The sequence below is a fragment of the Hippocampus comes genome, unplaced genomic scaffold (assembly GCF_001891065.2).
Source record: "Hippocampus comes isolate QL1 unplaced genomic scaffold, H_comes_QL1_v1.1 scaffold68, whole genome shotgun sequence".
Taxonomy (NCBI): domain Eukaryota; kingdom Metazoa; phylum Chordata; class Actinopteri; order Syngnathiformes; family Syngnathidae; genus Hippocampus; species Hippocampus comes.
Window position 1 is genome coordinate 7,297,653 of NW_017805625.1, and position 19,296 is coordinate 7,316,948.

The 19,296-nt window shown below is 42.2% G+C and overlaps 2 protein-coding genes across 3 annotated transcripts in view; both read right to left on the reverse strand.

Annotated features, from left to right (window-relative positions):
• Positions 1-9,792, reverse strand: part of LOC109522231 (guanine nucleotide-binding protein G(i) subunit alpha-2) — a 35,504-nt gene extending 25,712 nt beyond the window's left edge. Inside the window, exons 1-2 of one of the 2 annotated variants that reach the window (XM_019880582.1) lie at positions 9,624-9,781; positions 9,323-9,489 (exon numbers count right to left, since the gene is read on the reverse strand). In XM_019880582.1, coding sequence (XP_019736141.1) covers positions 9,323-9,489; positions 9,624-9,634 — 178 coding nt within the window. In that variant the 5' untranslated portion in view covers positions 9,635-9,781. Of the gene's footprint in view, positions 1-9,322; positions 9,490-9,623 lie in introns of both variants that reach the window. The other variant, XM_019880583.1, reaches the window with a different exon arrangement.
• Positions 9,793-11,090: 1,298 nt separating this feature from the next.
• Positions 11,091-18,206, reverse strand: LOC109522230 (serine protease 33-like). The gene is made up of 6 exons (XM_019880581.1): positions 18,056-18,206; positions 16,566-16,586; positions 14,726-14,888; positions 13,546-13,814; positions 12,934-13,073; positions 11,091-11,916 (listed from the first exon to the last, which is right to left on the reverse strand). The coding sequence occupies exons 1-6, from the start codon at positions 18,189-18,191 to the stop codon at positions 11,632-11,634; spliced, it is 1,014 nt and encodes a 337-aa protein (XP_019736140.1). The 5' UTR covers positions 18,192-18,206; the 3' UTR covers positions 11,091-11,631.
• Between the last annotated feature and the right edge of the window lie 1,090 nt (positions 18,207-19,296).

Sequence of the window (19,296 nt, forward strand, 5' to 3'; positions counted from 1 at the left end):
TTATTTATATGTATGTATGTATGTATGATATTAAAAAAAAAAAAAAAAAAAGGATTAAGAGTTACCACATCCATCTCATCCTCTTGAAATCAAATGGCGCACGCAAGTCAAGTATGGCATTGCATTATTGTTGCACATAAAAAATAAATAACAACAACAACGCGAGACGGTCTAACAGGTGCAAGAGCATCATGTGACACATGCCGCCGTCAAATCGATCCAAAGCCTCACATTCTCCTTTGCTACAGATACAATGAGACACCCGTGACATGCTCCTCAAATGACTCACATCGGACAGCCCAATTGTGTTGTGCGTCATGCGACGCGTCAGGAGTCGCCAAGCGTGCACTATTCGTCTATGATGGAAATCAATACGCACTTTCCCTTGCGACAGTCCCAATGAATCACGCTAATCAAGAGAATGTGTACAGTATTGTTAATCGATGGCAAAACCTGACGAGCTCTTCAAGAAGGCTGAAAAACTGATGCAGCACAAAGGAAAAGAAGTTGTACTGTAGCGCAGGTCTGCTTGGAAGTACAGTGGCTCAAGGATCCAAACTGATGCCCTCTCTCTCTCTCTCTCTCTCTCTCACACACACACACACACACACACACACACACACACACACACACACACACACACACACACACATCAACAAAGTATTTAGATGGATTTGTGAACAATATTTGAAAGAAATAAGTCTTCTGTGTACAAAGGAAGCTTGAGATCTTTGAACTCAGGTCATGAAAAATGGAAACAAAAAAAAAAACATCTTCAGTGTAATTCTTGCCTGCAACTCTAGTGTTGGATATGATTCCATTTTTTTTCCCTGTAACAGTGTAAAACGGTGCCTAAAAGGTTTGTACAGGGCACAAAATTTCCCCCAAAAAAAGAAAAAAGGCCATTACAATGTGAGCGACGTAGCACGGCATCCCATCTGACAGCGACGCCGCTTTAATCTTTCAGCTGGTCGGATGCATTAAACGGTGAAGTGTGCCTCTGAGCTTGGGTTCAAAAATTGGATACGATTCTTTTCCCGCAGATCAAACCAAATACATTTTTTTTTAGGCCACGCAAGCTCACTGCCTTTCCAAGCACGAAGAATTGATGTTTCATTACTGCTGACCTGATGCCTCATCTTTAGGGAGACAAACGAGGCTGTTGCACCATTTGCACTTGTGGAGCGTCTTTAATTGTTGCTATATGAAGGTGTGACCTCATTTGTTATTAACAGCTTTCCCGACTCTCTGCCGAATCGGTGAAAGAAGTACCGAGGTAGAAAATGATTTTCTTTTTTTCTCAGTTGAAAGATTTGTCGAGACTTGCAGACACCGGAATACCCTCAAGTGTGGCTGTGGATTGACTGTCACCCTTGTAAATGCCTTTCTTTATCTCTTCCCGCCGCAACGCTGTTGACTTCCAAAAATCGGGTTTATTTAACACTGACAACGGTGAAAACACTGCACTGAGACACAATTGTTGTTTCAAAATGAATCTTAGGGTGAGCAAACACGATCATGAAACAAACTGGACACTTTATTAGGGACACCTTCAAATCCACTCTCATCCATCCATCCACTTTCCGATCCGCTTTATCCTCACAAGGGTCGCGGGGCGTGCTGCAGCCTATTCCAGCCGTCTTCGGGCAAGCCTCAACCGGTTGCCAGCCAATTGCAGGGCACGCAGAACAACCACCCATGCTCACACTCACACCTTGGGACAATTGAGAGTGTTCAATCAGCCTGCCACACGTGTTTTTGGAATGTGGGAGGAAGCGCGAATACCCAGAAAAAACCCACGCAGGCACGGGGAGAACATGCAAACTCCACACAAAGAGGTCGGAGCCGGAATCGCACCGTGCATCTCTGCACCGTGAGCCCGACGGGCGAACCAGTCGACCACCTGGCCGCCCCTCACTCTCATCCATTAGAAGTAATCTGCTTTCATGTAGAAAATCATACTAAAATGCCAAACCACTGCAGTACAAATATTGTTTACCCTGTCAAAACGAATAATCATTCGTGGAGCTCTTGTAGTGGATTTTATTAACATTTTACCCGTGAATGCATTGAAGCAGAACAATGCCCTTTAATTTCGGTTCAACAAATGCAATGAGAAGATTTCAGCTAATCCAATGAGCTGTAAAATATCCCATGGATATGGTTTTCTGTAGCGATGATTAACGGTATGCAAAGCAGCTCTTGGAAATGTCCGACTCAACAACTTGAATGGGATGAAAAAAACATGATCCCAATCAGCTTAATCAGCAAGTATTTTGTTTGCCTGCTGTTTTTTTTCCTCTTGATTATTATTTTTCAAAATGAGCAGTGGAAAACCGGATGGATGAAGCGAGGGTAACCATGGCAACCACATAAAAGAAACAGGCTGTGGGGTTGCAGTTGGGCTGCTATTAGGCCAACTCATTAAAGGGGAGGTCAACTCCCCAAATTGTCTTGACGCTAATATGTTCTGCGCACTTCCATTAGTCTAAACACGCCTTTGTAATGAATATTGATATTATATATATATATATATATATATATGCCTGTCCAATTATTTTTTATACTGTATTTTGGTCTTGCTCCGGGTCAGCTGATGAAAATTCTTGCTTCATAACAACAGATAGCGTTCCATTTACGTTGCCCTATTTTTAATCTTCCTAATAAAACGGATTTCGAAGTATCTGGCACGCTCATTTTTGCATTTCATCACAATCCGCCATCAAGCTGAAAAGTGCTTTTTTTTTTTTTTTTTGGTAAGTCAATAGAAACAAACTTCATCAAGTGCCTCTTCCAACAGCTGACTTTGGAGTCAAGTGCAATTACGCAGATAGATTGGAGTCAAAAGTGGGAGCATCTTGATGAATACTCGTCCTGAAAAAAGACTTTGCCACTCATGCGCTCTTCATCGAAGACAAGAGAAGTGTGATGTAAAAGACCGAGCGGGAAAATAAGGTGATATTAGACTGCATCCTGAATTATGAATGCCGCCGATAATGGGAGTGTGACTGGAAAATGAAAAATGGGGAAGGATCCAATTAGGCAGAACCCTGAGGAGGAAGCGTTTAGAAGTAACGGTGGATCACATGAAGGCCTCGGGACTTCATTGACTCTGAAGTTGCAATGCAATTTTCATGTTTTGCCAGTTTGTTTCTGATCGGTACTTCACCTGGTCTGGTGCTGCACCTGAGACGAGCGAGGCGTTGAAAACAATCAGAGCATCTATTGAAATATGCTTTGACTATGGCTTTGATGGTTGTTGATGCTACTCAAAGCCTATCTGTAGATATTTGCATTTGTCCATCATATGCTTTAGCTCAACTTAGAGTGACCTTTCAAGAACATTTCGGACTTCCCAGTTTTCTGCATTGCAGCGTCATTGTTTTGCCCTTGACGTTTGAATCGAGTGGTCTCCAGGTGGTACCTGAAGGCACTGACACAAACCCATTGTGGATCGGTGTGTCGTTAAGGGAAAAAGCCGGTAACATTGGTGGAAGTCCAACACGATTGTGACGCAAGCCATTCGGATAAAGTGTCGTCTTCACAGGAGACAGGAGGAAGAAAATAAAGTCAACCTACTAGTCAATTAGTAGAAGTGTTGACATTTCTTCTGGTCAACTAGTAGAACTGTCCGCGCAGCACACAGTTCTTCTTCCTCCTCGCAGTCGTCCCAACTTAACCAGCGAACCTCAAATCACACTCAGATATCCATCCATTCGTCCATTTTCTCATCCGCTTGTCCTCACGAGGGCCGCGGGCATGCTGCAGCCTATCGCAATCGGTGGGGTACACCCTGAACTGGTTGCCAGCCAATCGCAGGGCCCACAGAGACAAACAACCATCCATGCTCACACTCACAACAAGGGACAATTTCGATTGTTCCATCAACCTGCCACGCATGTTTTTGGGAATGTGGGAGGAAACCGGAGTACCCGAAGAAAACCCACACAGGCCCAGGGAGAACATGCAAACTCCACACAGGAAGGCCACAGCCCAGAACTGAACCCTGCACTTCTGCACTGTGAGGTCGACGTGCTAACCAGTCAACCACCCAACTATTTATTTCAAAATACTTGAGCAAGAAACTCCAAAAACCCAACATCAGTGAGCCCAACACGTGATAACAACTACAAAGGAAAGTGACGGGCTCCTAGATTTAATTTTGCAAGTGGCCGTTGTAATTTTATTTGAAATAAGGCTGAGGACAGTTAAAAAAAAAATATCCCACTGCAGCCAAGTGGACTGCAGCACTCTGTTAAACAACAGCGTCCAGAGCTAAGGCGCAGTAACATAGTGTGTTGGGGGGGGTTTCTAGCTACTTATATGCTCCAACACAGGTGTCAAATTAAAGGCCCGGGGGCCAGATCTGGCCCGCCACATCATTTTATGTGGCCCGTGAAAGCAAATCAAACACGTCAACTTCGATGATGCTTGCTAAAATCTGTACCAAAATTTCAAACTCTCCTATATAATAAGTAGGAGAGTTATTGTAAGCATTTTCTTTTTTGGTTTCATGTCATAACGGCCCTCCAAGGGAAACAGTAACAACAATGTGGCCCGCGACAAGAATGAGTCTGACACTCTTGTGCTACAATATACTACGATAAAGTAGCGATGATGAATCATTTCAACAAATGAGTGAACAATAGCGGTTTAAATGTATATATTGACTTTGTTCAACGGAGCCTGTCGTACCCGCCATACCCATGAAAAACGCATCAAGTGGAATTAGCAGAGCAGAGCCACATGACGCAATTTCAATGACGCGTTCTTTTGTTCTCTTCGACTGAAGATATTTTTCTCCACTGCCAACCCGTTTATCTGTTCTGCTCCAGCATCTCTTCTGTTGCCTCAACAACATAACTATCAACCGTGACGCTAGATAATGAAGAATATAAAAAATGAAACATGCCAAATACTCGATTAAAAATCCTGGTAGGATTGCTTTGTAGTGTGTCGCGATACTGCTGGAGATTTGCCTGCATTTTATCAATGCTGGCAGGGACAAAAGGGGATTTACTGATATTATTAAAACATGTCAATGTAAAACATTGCTTCGGTAAATCTTTTGGCACAGGTCACATTTTAGCCTGAGTGCATCAAATCAAAACTGCCCGAGTGTGTACTCCAGCGGAGACAACGTCAATGTCAGAAAACAAAAAGTCAACATCCGAGTCGAAGATGTAATCTGTTCACCTTGCCTAAGTACAGAACAAAGAATGTTTCTAGAAAGAATTAGTCATATTGATGAGAGACATGCCTAAGTGTTTAGCGTGTCAGTTTGTGGGTAGTTATTATCGTTTGTGGACAGACAGTCTCCCCTTGAGAAGTGAGTCATGTCGGTGAAAACCTATTATTATCTACATGCGCCCAGGGTGGGATTTACACATAAGCGTCAGTGGATGTTTGGCTGTTGAGAAAAAAAAAAGAAAAGGTTACCCTTGGATATTTTCTTTACAGTTTAACAAATTGTGATTGTAGTCCTTGATGAATGAACATACTCCAAGTAGGTTCTGGCCTCAATTCACTTCAAATAATTAAAGATCAGGAAAGTAGCAAAACATCCTTCAAGCAAGGTGGCTTGTCAAACACGAACGTGCAGACAGATTGGCTTGACCCTTCCCTAAAGCTACACGGATGCTACATGATTTGGAACTTTTGCCGAGGCCCCTTTCTTGGCTAGAATGTGCAACCCATCTGTCTATTCATACACTGAGAAGGCAAATCATACAATATCAAGGAATTCTTCACAAAGGGGAAGATTTAGGACAACGCTCTCAGTAGAGTGTATCCTTTATGAGACCGTGGTTGAGAAATGCAGTAAGACTTTGTTGAATCGTGTATTTATTCATTGTACAGAGATGTTTTTGGGCGGTCATTAAGCATTCTTGAACCATCACACAGGGAGGAAAAACTTCTATCAAAATAAATAAATAAATAAATAGATAAATGAAATTTTAAAAAATGACCACTGCTCTCCATTGTATATCCTTCGCCTGCCAATATCACTAGTATCCTGCCAGCATGACGACGTAAACAAATGCACAAGGGGATCAGTCACACGACATCCGCAAGAGTATTGGCCGGGAATCAAGTTGGCTGTGTTCACTCCCACAATGGCGCAAACACCCATTTCTAACTGTGCCAGTCTATAAAAATACTGAAAGAAAGAAAATTCCACCCACGCACACAGTTAGACTCCAATTTGCGCTAGACTTGGGATGGGCATGAAACTAGTGCCCTAAATCTCCACAGTTGAATGCAACATAGCTCTCAGTTTTTGCAAATGTTTTCAGAAATTATCTTCAAACATGTATAATGCATTTAGAAACAAAACTGTGATTTCACTTTACGGGGTCTTCAACGCCCTCGTCCAATCATTCAACGCCAGTGCTGCTTTTACAGAAGGAAAAGGGACAACAGTCTCTCCATTCTGGCAAGCAACGTCTGGCAACATTTTACATAGTTTACAGTCCGCTTCTCCACATTCAGATCAGTTCTGAAATTGTCCACCTAGCACAATATGTTCGTGGTGCTTATTTAAGATTTCATACACAGACATGCTGGTGTGGGCCTGGTATAGGACACACACACACACACACACACACACACACACACACACACACACACACACACACACACACACACACACACACACACACACACACACACACACACCCACACACACACACACACACACACACACACACACACACACACACACACACACACACACACACACACACACACACACGCACACTTGCTGGCCTCTCTTATTGACTTGTCAGCTGACTAGCCATCCTGCAGCTCTCCATCCTGGCTTGCGTTAACAGCTTGTCACAGCAAGATGACACACGTCCTCCAACACTCTCGCAAAACCAAGCATCCTCCCACTCAGCAACGCACGTATACACACTTTTGCACACGAGGAGCTGTACAAGATAAGATAAGATCAACGAGGAGTGAGGTGAATGCAATTTGCACTCATCTAGAGCATAGGGCTCATTATTGTTAAGTTTTACCTTTTCCAGAGCCAAAAATAAACAGGTAGGTGTGTTACAAAGCTAAGTCAAGTGTAATTGGTTCAAAAGAACATTTGAAGATACAAGCCAGTTTTGATGTCTGTCTAGTGTGATAACGATGTGATTGTATTCTGCAGAAATGTGCAAATAAACTGCTTACATCGAGATGTTTTTAATATGTTGATTACGTAATAGAGCAGAGATGGGTTAAGTATGGTCCAAGGACTACATATGGCCCGTGCCTTCCTTTATTTAGGCCCACGGATCATTTACTTCAATGAGTCGTGTAAGTTTGTTGCATTTATTCATTTTAATCAACATTTTTCTCCCCAATATTGGTTACTGAATATGTACTCATTCATTTTCATGTGCATATTTCATTCATTTATCTTACTGAGTAATTGCTTCATTTATTTACTGCACACAGTAATGAAAATATTTTAGGAAAATAAAAACTACATGCACAATTATCATAATTTCATCAATTTTATTGAAGCATTACAAATAATACATTTAACAAATGAGAGCAATTGATTTGATTTTATTGATATTCAATTATGTAATTCGATCATTTTGACGGTTTTTCACATAAATTGTTGAATAAAAATGCATTTATTTATATATTCATTTGAATTTATGTTTTGATTTCATGACCTCATGAAATAATTGTTGAAATGATTTACTGGAAATAAAACTAAAAATGTATCAAACTTTATTTAAGTCGAATTAAAAATTACGTTTGACTATACCACATTTTATATATTTTATTAATTCATTGGTTTGTGATTTATAATCAATATAATTAGGAATCGTAACATTATGAAATAAGAGTCATTCTTTTTCATTAAAAGAAAAAAAATGATCCTTTTTACATGCACGCTTAATTCCAGGGGCGTCACTAGGTTTGAAGAACAAGGGGGGCTTAGCCCCAAGGGGAACACAGCCCCTGTAGGGGGGTCCGGGGGCATGCCCCCCCTGGGAGAAATTTTTTCTACATTCTGTTAAAAATCCATCAATTCCGTGCACTTTGAGAGCAAAATGAAGAGGCTATGAAGAACTACACACATCACATTAGTATCCTCTTTACTATGATGGGGCTTCCTCCCCTGGACTTTAACTGGACTAGATAATAGAAATTATAAAGTGTTCAAAAGTTCAATCTTGGTTGTTCAAGGGAATTAGAAGGATGCCCGATAACATAACCTATATGACAGTAGTCCTATATTCCTCTCTACCAAAATGTATTAATATATGCTTAGCTGCCAGAAGACGATGTATTTTGAGATGTTGCAATTTAAGTTAGTACAATGAGATGCAAAAGCTTCATCACTTTGGAAAAACACAAGTTTGCTGCTCAATACTTACTGTAAGCTCCGATTGCATTTTGGGAACAGCCTTGCAAGTAAAATTAGCCTTGAGATCTGATAGACTCCCCTGTCCAGCAGAGCTCCCCCCCCCGGCTCACTCTCTGTGCGTCTTTAGCCTGATTCCGATCAAATAAATACATTTATTTATTTTATATTTATTTATTTATTTTATATAGGCCAAAATCTCAATAGGTGTTGCCTCAAAGAGTTGGTGTAATGATTATTTATGTATTTAATAATAAAATGTTGCTTAATTTTTATTAAGCACCACCTTAATTTATCCAAAAGTGAACACTTGTTACAGTGCAGTCAACCTGACTTTCGGCAATGAACTGTCAGTTGTTGCGTTAGCATTTGATGTGGCGATGGTGACAGACACGTCAAATGCAAACGCAACACCTGTTGCGTTCAGGAAACCTGGGAGATTTAATATTACAATAATGGCAGGGTATCGAAATATAATTTAAAATGGCCACATTACGTTGAATTTGATGCAATATATTAGCAAAAGTACAGGAAAAATAAATAATACTTTTTTTTAAATAATGCAATGAAATTATTTAGGGGGGCTAAAGACATTTTTAGGGAGGCTGAAGCCTCCCTAAAATAGGCCTAATGACGCCCATGCTTAATTCTATTTGGTTTTATTATCTAAATATTTGCCCATCCCCTTGATCGAGCAATCGAGGAGGAGCAAATGATTAGAGCCATCAGTCAGTATGAGAGTATCATGTGGGCGCAAAATGAGTAAGACTGACACTGTCAATCAAAACCGAGCATCATTACCGTTGCAAGGACACATTTATAAAAATGACATCGTCATTAAAGTGAACATGTGTACCTAATGTCGTGACCAGTAAGTGTTGCGTTGCCTGCCAAATGATCATCGGGATACATTGTACCTAATTGTAGGATCAGAAAACCGAGGCTTGCCTAAAAGCAGCAGCTTGACTTCTCTGGCCGCCTTCTCTCCGTCTTCTCGGAGGTTCTTGTCGATCATTTTGGACCTCTCCGCGGCCGCCTTGTCCTCGGCACTCACCGTGCAGCCCATGGCTCCAAGACAGGGCAGCGCCAAACCTTTCGCCCGGCAAAAAGGCTCTCTAAAGAAACAAAAACCAGCAGAATGCTATTAAAAAAATAATTGAGGGGGAGAAAAATCCAATGGGGAGGAAAAAGTCAATGTCCGGATGAATGGGAGGCTAAATGGTTCCGGATCATGTGTGTTGGCTGTTACCGGTGGTCCATTTCCAAACAATCAGAACCGCGCGTGCTGCTCGCCTCCACCAAGCAGCTGAAATGTTCTCCCCTGAGTCCAGATCGCCGCTGCTCCCATCCCAGAAGCGACCTGTCTGCTTTTTTGCCTCGCGCTACGGTGGCCAAGAAAGCTCAAAATTGAGAGCACAAACGCAAACCAAAAAGGTTACCAGAAAGCTGTGATGGTAAACTTTAGTTTTCAGGGGACACATTTGATTTTTTTTTTTAAACGGAAAAATCAGCTAGCCACTTTATTCATAGTTGAGGATATAACATTATGATGTTTTAAAATTATTTACAGACAATCACTCAACTCATCTTTAATTTGAGAGCAACCATTGTTGGCTGGTCGACTGTTTAGCACGTCCGCCTCACACTGCATAGTTTGAGTCTAGCTCCGGCCTTCCTGTGTAGAGTTTGCATATTCTCCCGTGCCTTCGTGGGTTTCCTCTGGGTATTCCAGTTTCCTCCCACATTCCAAAAACATGCAACCCTATATATATTGTGAGCGTGAATGGCTGTTCGTCTACGTGCCCTTTGATTAGCTGGCAACCAATTCAGGGTGTACCACACCTACTGCCCGAAGATAGCCGGGATAGGTTCCAGCTCGCCCCCGCGACCCTGGTGAGGATAAGCTTATCAGAAAGTGGATGGATGGATGGATTATGGCTATTGCATAAAGCGCTGTGCATGCAGTATTAAAACAGTATTTAAAAAAACATTGCAAAATTGTATTGAATCAAGGAACATTGAATAAAATGAAAGTGTTCACTTAAATACAGCCTATTTGAAATTAGCCAATTATTGAACACAGTGGTACTACTGTACTGGGGTATCACCGCCATTTCTCTTATAGCGCTCCAAGTCTCACTATTATGACCAACTGTCAAAGTATGCAATAAAAATGGGGTTTAAAAAATCGAAAGGTAGTTTTAATAGTATTGAGCATGCCGTTCTCAAAAGCAGATATCAGGTGTTGTGAACAAACTTTACCAATAGATGTCACTATAAAACCAGTAATGACAATAGATTTTTTTAAATATTACATTACAGGTATTGATTTTTTTTTTTAATGTGCTGGCACAGACTCTGCTTCGCGGCATATGACATCGAATTAAGATTATAAGTGTGAACGGAAGCTGTCTTCTAAAAAATAATTTTTCATCATTTCATGGATGAAAAAGACAATGTTTGGCATTGTTTGTTGAAACCGGATACCTCAGAGGAGCTAAAAAAACTTCTCAAAACGTTGGCATGGAGCAGTACCAATATCAACATTTGTATTATCGATAGGTGGATCGATCCGCCAACACGAAATTCTGTCGTGGAGATTTGAAGTCATCGGCAGTACGCAGCCCCAATGGTGACATGGAAGAAAAAGAAAAAACTTTGCGGGGCTGCGTACAATATTCGTTCTCACTATTCGGCCACAGTATAAGAACAAAAATTAATGTTGACATCAACATAATTTAATTAAAGAGAAACAACCCCAAGTAGAAAAATACAAACATTATTTGACATTGCGGAGTAATCATAAAAAACGAATTCATAACTTCAAATGTCACAACAGTGCAAGAGAACAGTTTCTTTCAGACCCCAGATTGCAGCATTCATGACAGTGCTCAACATTCAAATTGGCAACTTCACGTCTAAATGAAATTCAATGCAAAACTTTACATGAGGTGAACCTGTGGCAAACAAAAAAGGACGTTGTCATGCTGAGGTTTGTGACTGCTTACATTTCAAACCTTTTGTCATGTAAAATCACCAAGTGCAATAAAAAGCTAAGTATTGAAGCATATTTTACTGTTCGCTTCTGATCACTTCATCAAAAATAACAGAAAACCTAAGAGCTTTCAAAAAAAAGAAAAAGAGAAAAAGAAATTAATTCTTCATTAGACAACTCAATCAAATGAGTTTACGGTAGCTAGCTTCCTCTAATGTAATGTTTGTAGCCCCCACTGTTGACATGACGTTGATGGTCCTCGTCACATGAGCACCAGAGAGGTGAAGATTGTCGGCAGCAGAGTGAGCAGTAAAGGTGCGGAAAGGACCACCAACGTAGCTCCCCCTGTGGTGGTTGTGCCAGGCACAAAGTCGACGAAGCCCGGCTGGTCGCCAGTGACGCGTTCCGTGATCCACGTCTGATATTGGGACACTCGGGCATAGACTCCTGGGATGTCGGGCAATGCGCATCCTTGTCCAAAGCTCACCACGCCGAGTTGGACCCACCTCGTAGCGTTTTTACTCACCATCGGACCGCCTGAATCCCCCTGCAAACAGTGACACAATTGCCAACATTTTTGCAAAGTCTAAGAGTACGTTTGAGCTATTTCCAAGATAATAATAATGAATTGCAAATATTCTATGAAGCTCCAGTTACAAGTAGCAGACCCCGAGGAGGGAGGAGGACCCGCGATCCCAGATTGAAAGCCACTTGAGTACATCCAGAGAAAGTGAAATGTAGTTATTAAGTGATGGATGGATTCAAGTGTTCTGGATGAACACAGACAGTCAATCAAAACTGTCAGAAATGATAGGGAAAGTTTGAGCTATCCTCAGATTTTCACGAGAAATCTTAATTTCACAATATTGTGCCCTTTCTGTAGAGATCCATAAGGCCACAAGATGGCGCCCTCGTCAATGGGGAAGTACAGTACTGTACTCGATCAAATGGTGTCAAGTTTTGCCTGGGTTGTTCGTGAAAGTTACAAAGAGTCTTAACGTGTATTGTGCACTTTTTCAGAATCAAATAATCCATCCATTTTCTGTTCCGCTTTATCCTCACACTGGGCGCGGGGGTTGCTGGAGCCGATCCCAGCTGTCTTCGGGCAGTAGGCAGGGGACACCCTGAACCGGTTGCCAGCCGGTTCAGCAGGGCACACAGAGACAAACAACCATCCACGCTCACACTCACACTTAGGGACAATTTGGATTGTTCAATCAGCCTGCCATGCATTTTTTTTGGAATGTGGGAGGAAACCGGAGTACAGTACCCGGAGAAAACCCACATAGGCCCAGGGAAACTCCACACAGGAAGGCTGCAGCCGGGATCGAACCCATGACCTCAGCGCTAATCACTGGACCACCTGGCCACCCAGAATCAACTAATCAGTAAACTATTTATTTCAAGGGTGATGTCTGAAATTAAAATAAATTGCAGAGCTTTGGGATTGTACTTTTTGGTTTGTTTAATAAAAGTAATTATGAACACAAGAAGAAGTGAACAAAACATCCAATAATACTGTAAGTGAGGCTGAAATATTCTATACATGGTGACGCAAGTTCACCTGACATGAGTCCCGGCCCCCATTTTCGGTTCCAGCGCAGATCATGTTGCTGGTGATGATGCCGTAAACATCGTTGCAGTCGCTGTTGGATACCACCGGAACGGTCACTTCCTGTAGTGCCTGCGGCGACGGAAGCGGGACTGACAAGGCAAGAAAGCAGTCATTTTAAAAATTGACTCCACCATATCTTTTTCTGCTTCTACAATGTCAAAGGCAGCAATCACATTTCACGCTAGCGTTCACTCCTACAACGGCGTAAATATCTCTTTCTACCTGCGCACGTCTAGGAAAATTCCAAAAGAAAGAAAACCCCACTCATGGGCACAGTTAGCCTGTGCCTTGCATTACACTCGTGCTGCCCCCCCCCCCGAAAGATGGCCACAAATTGTTTAAAAGTCTGTCAATAAAGCCCATCTCGACAGTCAGGAGAATATCAGTGCCTCTGTCGTTACTTTGCTGTTGACCTCTCATGGTGTCCTAGCATCAAACAAAGGGAGTTTGCAAACATGGATGCAAACTGAGTTGCCGACTACTGGTATCGAGTAAAGAATTGGGTCATGTGTCAAGAATACAGGACAGAACATATGGAGCAAGCTAAATAGATGTACGTACCACCACTGTCTATCGTGCCCCATCCGGTGACCCAGGCTTCGGTTCCGGCTGGGACGTCACTGCCTGGAGCGGCGAGGCAGACGGGCCGAATAAAGGTGGTGAACTCGACAGGCGAGGAGAGCCGCATCAGGGCAATATCGTTGTCGTTGGTACGCTCGTCGTAGTCCTCGTGGAGGATGATTTGCGCCACACCGCGCACCTGCTCATTGTCATTGGGGCCCTCCTGGGTTTGGCGGCCCAGATAAATCAGCAGGCTGGAGGTGGGTGTGCTGTTAACAAACACACAACTCAGTGACATCATCGTACCAGTCGGCACAGAGATACTTTTTGCTTCACTTCGCTGGTCACTATGCTGCTCCTTCTGGTGTGTTTGCACTGACCACCTGGGAGCAGTATAATACTGACACATGAGTTTATACATGGAGACAGAGAAGATGTCACAATGCTACCTTCATCACCACTACCACATTGATGCTATGCGGGCTCTACTTTGTATTCGTCCCTAGCGCATAGCCAGGTCTACCTGTGTGAAGGAGCAGGCTACATGTGTTGGTATTTCCGCATATGCACGCAGTTTAGCACAGTTAGACTCCAAAGCCTGGACCAAGACTCCGACCTGGTACCCGCAGGTGTGAAGTTTAGTTTACTTTCAGCTACCAAATTGTCAGATGCATTGGGTGCGTGTCAAAGGAAGCATTCTGGGTACACCGAAACGCCAAGCATGACACAAAGCTGCCTGCCAAATTCCCAAACATGCTAAACAAGGCTTGTACTGGTACGAAACTCAAGATGCACCAGATTTTATGCTGGAGCACACTTCTGCTGTGTACCAATATAGAGGCCTTATATGTTAGCATTAGCATTAAGGCAGCTGACTCGACGTGGTTGTGTTCAATTCTAAATGCGTAAGTCTCTGTGTTTTGTTTAATTTGACAGTAAAATTCACTTGTGAGTGGCAATTAAAGGCCTGTAGTCTCATTTTTGAAGAAATGCTCACTGCCGCTCGTCGTGAGTTCAGTTCACTGCCACCATACAGCAATCAGAGCAACAACAAAAAAAATGGTCAAACAATGGCCTGGACTTTATAAAATGCATTTAAATGTAGTTAAATGGGTTTAAATCACGTGGGGAAAGGACGGGAAGGGGGGTTCAATGGACTTCCAAGTGGAGAGCGCCTCACTTTAGCAAGCAGTGAGTGGCACACAGCACCCATTGGTTGTTGATCAGCGATGCTCCGCATATGGGGAAGTTATTCCTGTGCAAGCTCGCCTGCCAGGGCCAGGCTCCCTCGGGTGCCGTATCACCGCCCACAATCCTGGAGTTGACCAACACTGTGCCACATACTGTGTCAGACACACACACACACACACACACACACACACACACACACACACACACACACACACACACACCACATTCAGATTTCGCATTAGCATTATCACAAGTAACACAATTACATTTTTGCTGTGACTGACAAGTTGTCAATCATCTATATCTATGGTGTGCTTGAGGACACATCCATAGCGGGCACACCCCCGCAGTTTGGCGCTGACGCATAAACTTGGGTTTCATGACCGTTGACAACTGCAACTGTTGTAATAGCCAATTATGGCAAATGAAGAGAAAAAAATACCTGTCCCAGTCCCTCTTAGCCAATGGGATGCCAAGAAGATGCTAGGTAATAGCCAATGGCAGGAAACTCGGAGCTGCGAGCAGCAACCCATACTGTGTTTTTTTTACCTTTCGTATCTTGAAATTTCTTTCGGAACAAGAGGCAATATTTTCCTGTTGAGGCCTTTCATAACTTGAAAATTTCGTATGAAGAGACGTTCGTAAATAGAGGTACCACTGTACTAGTATCAGTTCTGCGAATAACGGTGTTTAGAAATAACAATGTAGTAATGGGTAGTCCATTTAATTTCTATTTGCCATTATTATGCACTGATAATGAGTGACAAGCGAACAGCTATTATCAGACCTGACTCACAACGCCAGTCACAGGACAGAAGCTGCAAACATAAGGCGATTTTACCAATTGCCCAACTTCTGTGAGTGTGGAGGTGTGACAGACATAAGTAATTGCCGTCTGATAATGGTAGCGTACACTTTCATGGTCAGCTAATCAGGGCCGGAGTTCAGGTAGGTACGTGGGTGTTGCCTCAATGCATAGCACAGCGACACAAGAGTACTCGATCCGCCAAGTTAAAAACTGGCCTTTTGTGTTTGTCCACCTCCATTGTTCGGAACTTTAATCTCATAAAGCGTCTATCACTGACTCACCCCAGGTTGATTGATTGAATTTACAGTACAAAGAGTTTAAAGCACTGCCGTGGGAAAGATTTTGGTGAAAAAACTCAGAAGTAACAGGGGGTGTGTACCAATTGTTTGCGAGCTGCGTGAACGTTTTCTTTTGTGTTACACTGCAGTGAGTTAAAAGCATGGTGGAAACCTTTGGTAGTTCAGAAAATACTTAAATAGAACCCACAGTATATGGACTAGTAGTCAGAAGTCCAATCAATATGTTTGATCCAAATTCTATTGCATATTTGAAGGTTTTTCCAAAAAAGTTATGCAATCGTTACATTTATTCTGGAGTAATTTAGTTACAATTACCTTTTGCCAAATTAACTTGTAATCATAACAATTAGTGAGCAATTTGTCCAACACTGAGTACTACTAATACATTCAATATTGTTAATCACAGGAGCCTTCCTATTTCTAATTCACGGAATGCAGTAAAGTGCGACCCACACTGAACTTCAGGCTATTTGAGGTCCGGTGTGAGGCGTATGGCTCTGTAGTGCCTGGAAGTAATTTCTGCTCTGAATTACAGTATCATGAATAAAATAAATTTGAGGATGTCAATTCAAGGTTTGCGTTAGCATTCTCTGACTTCATGTGGACATGTAAACACACATTTGTGTATGGTACACCTTAGACAAACCCACGCCCACTCAAGTGATGATTAAGCATTTTTGCTTCATGTTTTAAAAAGCAGTCGAATGGAAAATTTCGCTCACCATCCGCCTGCCCAGCACCACCTGCAGGACAGAAAATCATAAAAATGTCAAGAATGCGGGTGGGGCAAAAATATTAGCCGCGATAAAAAAAAAAAAAAAAAAAAAAAGAAACAGATGAAAAGACATGCAGGCGACAGGAAGTGACTCAAACGTAATGGAAACCCAAACTGGTTTGTTTGAATGACGCAACTACACCATAATGATTTTTAAAGACTATTATTGGCTTATTTTTAAATTTGGCATATAAGTTGATGTTAACACGTTTTTATGAGGCCAAGAAAGACAAAATTTGTCTTTCTTGGCCTCATAAAAACGTATTTGTGTGCTGGCCCTGTCCCTATCCGTCACGAATCGCACAGTTCTACTGCATAGTTTTCAGTTGCAATATTACCATTCACCACCAGATGACAGACAAGGCTTGGTTGCACTTGCAATCGGTCTTGCATTGCCCTATACTACAGCATGAGCAGTAGCCCAATGATTTTTAATGGATTATGACTCACATACAATAATATAATTTTGAGTGACTTGATTTTTGTGGGAAAAAAAACAAGTCTTGGACTTCATATCTATTAAACTCGTGCGACCACTTGACAAAATAAAATTGAGTAAATTTAACACACCAATTTTTTCAATGCATGATTCAAATTGTTTCAATCAGACAGAAATATATGCACGCATATATTTTGTCCATATTCAAAAGATCATTTTGTCATACATCTGGTTAGGAAGTCTGTGGTCCTATGTGGCCCCCCTAGTAGCACTGATGAAAAATTGTGGCCCCCCTTCATCATTAGGTTGCCCATCCCTGATCTAAGGAACGATTGTCACATACATGTTAATAATGATTAACATCAAGTCGAATGTGATTGAGCCACAGAGGTGCAGGGTTCAATTCCCTTCCTGTGTGGAGTTTGTATGTTTACGCTAAGCCTGTGTGGGTTTTCTCTGGGTACTCCGGTTTCCTCCCACATTCCAAAAACATGCATGGCGGGCTGAATGAACACTCTAAATGGCCCCTAGGTATGATTCTGAGCGCAAATGGTTTCTTGTGTACCCTTGCGATTGGCAAACCAGTTCAGGGTGTCCCTCGCCTACTGCTCAAAGACGGCTGGGATTGTCTCCAACCAGCCCGCGACCTTCGTGAGATTCATTAATACTGAGTAACATGCTAAATTATCAGTTAGCCCTGAAAATATATCATTGAAATGTTGACTTCTCTTTTAAGGTGTTATGGTTGCACTTGTGTTGTCTCATGTCTAACATAAATAAAAAAAAAGAAAAATTGAAGTGAGTTCAGTTTAGTTTAGTTTTTTTTTTCCTAAGACAAAAAAAGACAACTTTGTATCTGAAGTCCAAGTTGTCATTCAGTCAAAGTTGGACAGTGCTGTGACACTTCATGTGTAATGACCACCATGTCATTGACACACAACACACAGTCTCTGAATATACAATATACCTAAGAAAAGAGAAAATGACGCAGAACTCACCAGTGACCAAGGCGAGGAGCACGAAGCAGAGCCGACAGAATTCCATGTTGCGAATGAAGGGAGGGCAGAAGACAAGAAAGTCAAGAGTGTGCCTCCAAGCCGGTACACCTTTTCCTGTCAGCACATACACGCCCATGAGGAAATAAATTATCTTTGTTAATACCTGCAGTTGAAAGCAGCAGGTGTACATACCTTGCGTGACACTCAGCCGATGACAGTACAGCGTAACCCGCCGTCGCTCACACAATGGACTGAAGACAATGGAGAACATAAACATGATGCACTTGAACACATGAAAGTCCACATGCATACTGCACTGCAAAAAATAAGATCAAATTAAAGTTGCATATCTCAGATAAAGCCAAACTATGTATGTCCTTATCTGGCACTTTATATTTTTTTACTCGGCAGTTTTGGTGAAACAACATTTCCCTTCATTCAAGCAGTTTTTTTCCCCGTACAAATATTCATAAGGCATTATAAGTAACCCTACCTATCTTAACGAAAACCCTAACCCTAGTTATTCAGATTTATTTACACATTTTGAGTATGTACTTGAAATAAGAACTCCCAGAATGATGGAACACACACAAAAACTCATCAGGGAGGCATCCTAACCTGGCAGAAAATTGTACTGAAATTAAGTCATATTTCCCTCACATCACTGCTCCCCCTCTCCCAACTTTTTTTTTTTCTAAGCCCAGCTTTGGCAGTGTTGCTACTTTATTTAGCACTCGTAGCACAGTGGAGCCGTCATGACTGTCGTCACGCTCACTGAAGGGAATTTTGGAACAACTTTACCAGAAACCAGAAGTTCTTGCTTAACGAAAGGAACTCGTATTTCTAGGAATTAATGTAGCAGGAACAACAGTTTCTGTGGATTGTTGTTGATGTTTAACTGAATTTGAATGGAATCGAAAGCATCCATTTTCTAATCCGCTTCACCTCACGAGGGTCACGGGCGTGCTGGAGCCTCTCCCAGCTGTCCTTGGACAGCATGCGGGCTACACCCTGAAATGGTTGCCAGCCAATTGCAGGGCACATGTAGACGAACACCCAATTACATTCATAATCACACCTGAGGACAATCTAGAGCAGTGGTTCTTAACTTGGGTTCGATCGAACCCTAGGGGTTCGACGGAGCCTCTGCCATGGAGCGTAAGACACACACACACACACACACGCACACACACACACACACACACACACACACACACACACACACACACACACACACCCCA

Bases quoted from the DNA above. Each gene is read 5' to 3' on its own strand.
- LOC109522230 (XM_019880581.1), bottom strand. From the start codon at position 18,191: ATGGGCGTGTATGTGCTGACAGGAAAAGGTGTACCGGCTTGGAGGCAC. The intron at 16,587-18,055 runs GTGAGTTCTGCG...TCTGTCCTGCAG, and splicing joins GCTCCTCGCCTTGGTCACTG to GTGGTGCTGGGCAGGCGGAT. The intron at 14,889-16,565 runs GTGAGCGAAATT...TGTCTGACACAG, and splicing joins TGGTGCTGGGCAGGCGGATG to TATGTGGCACAGTGTTGGTC.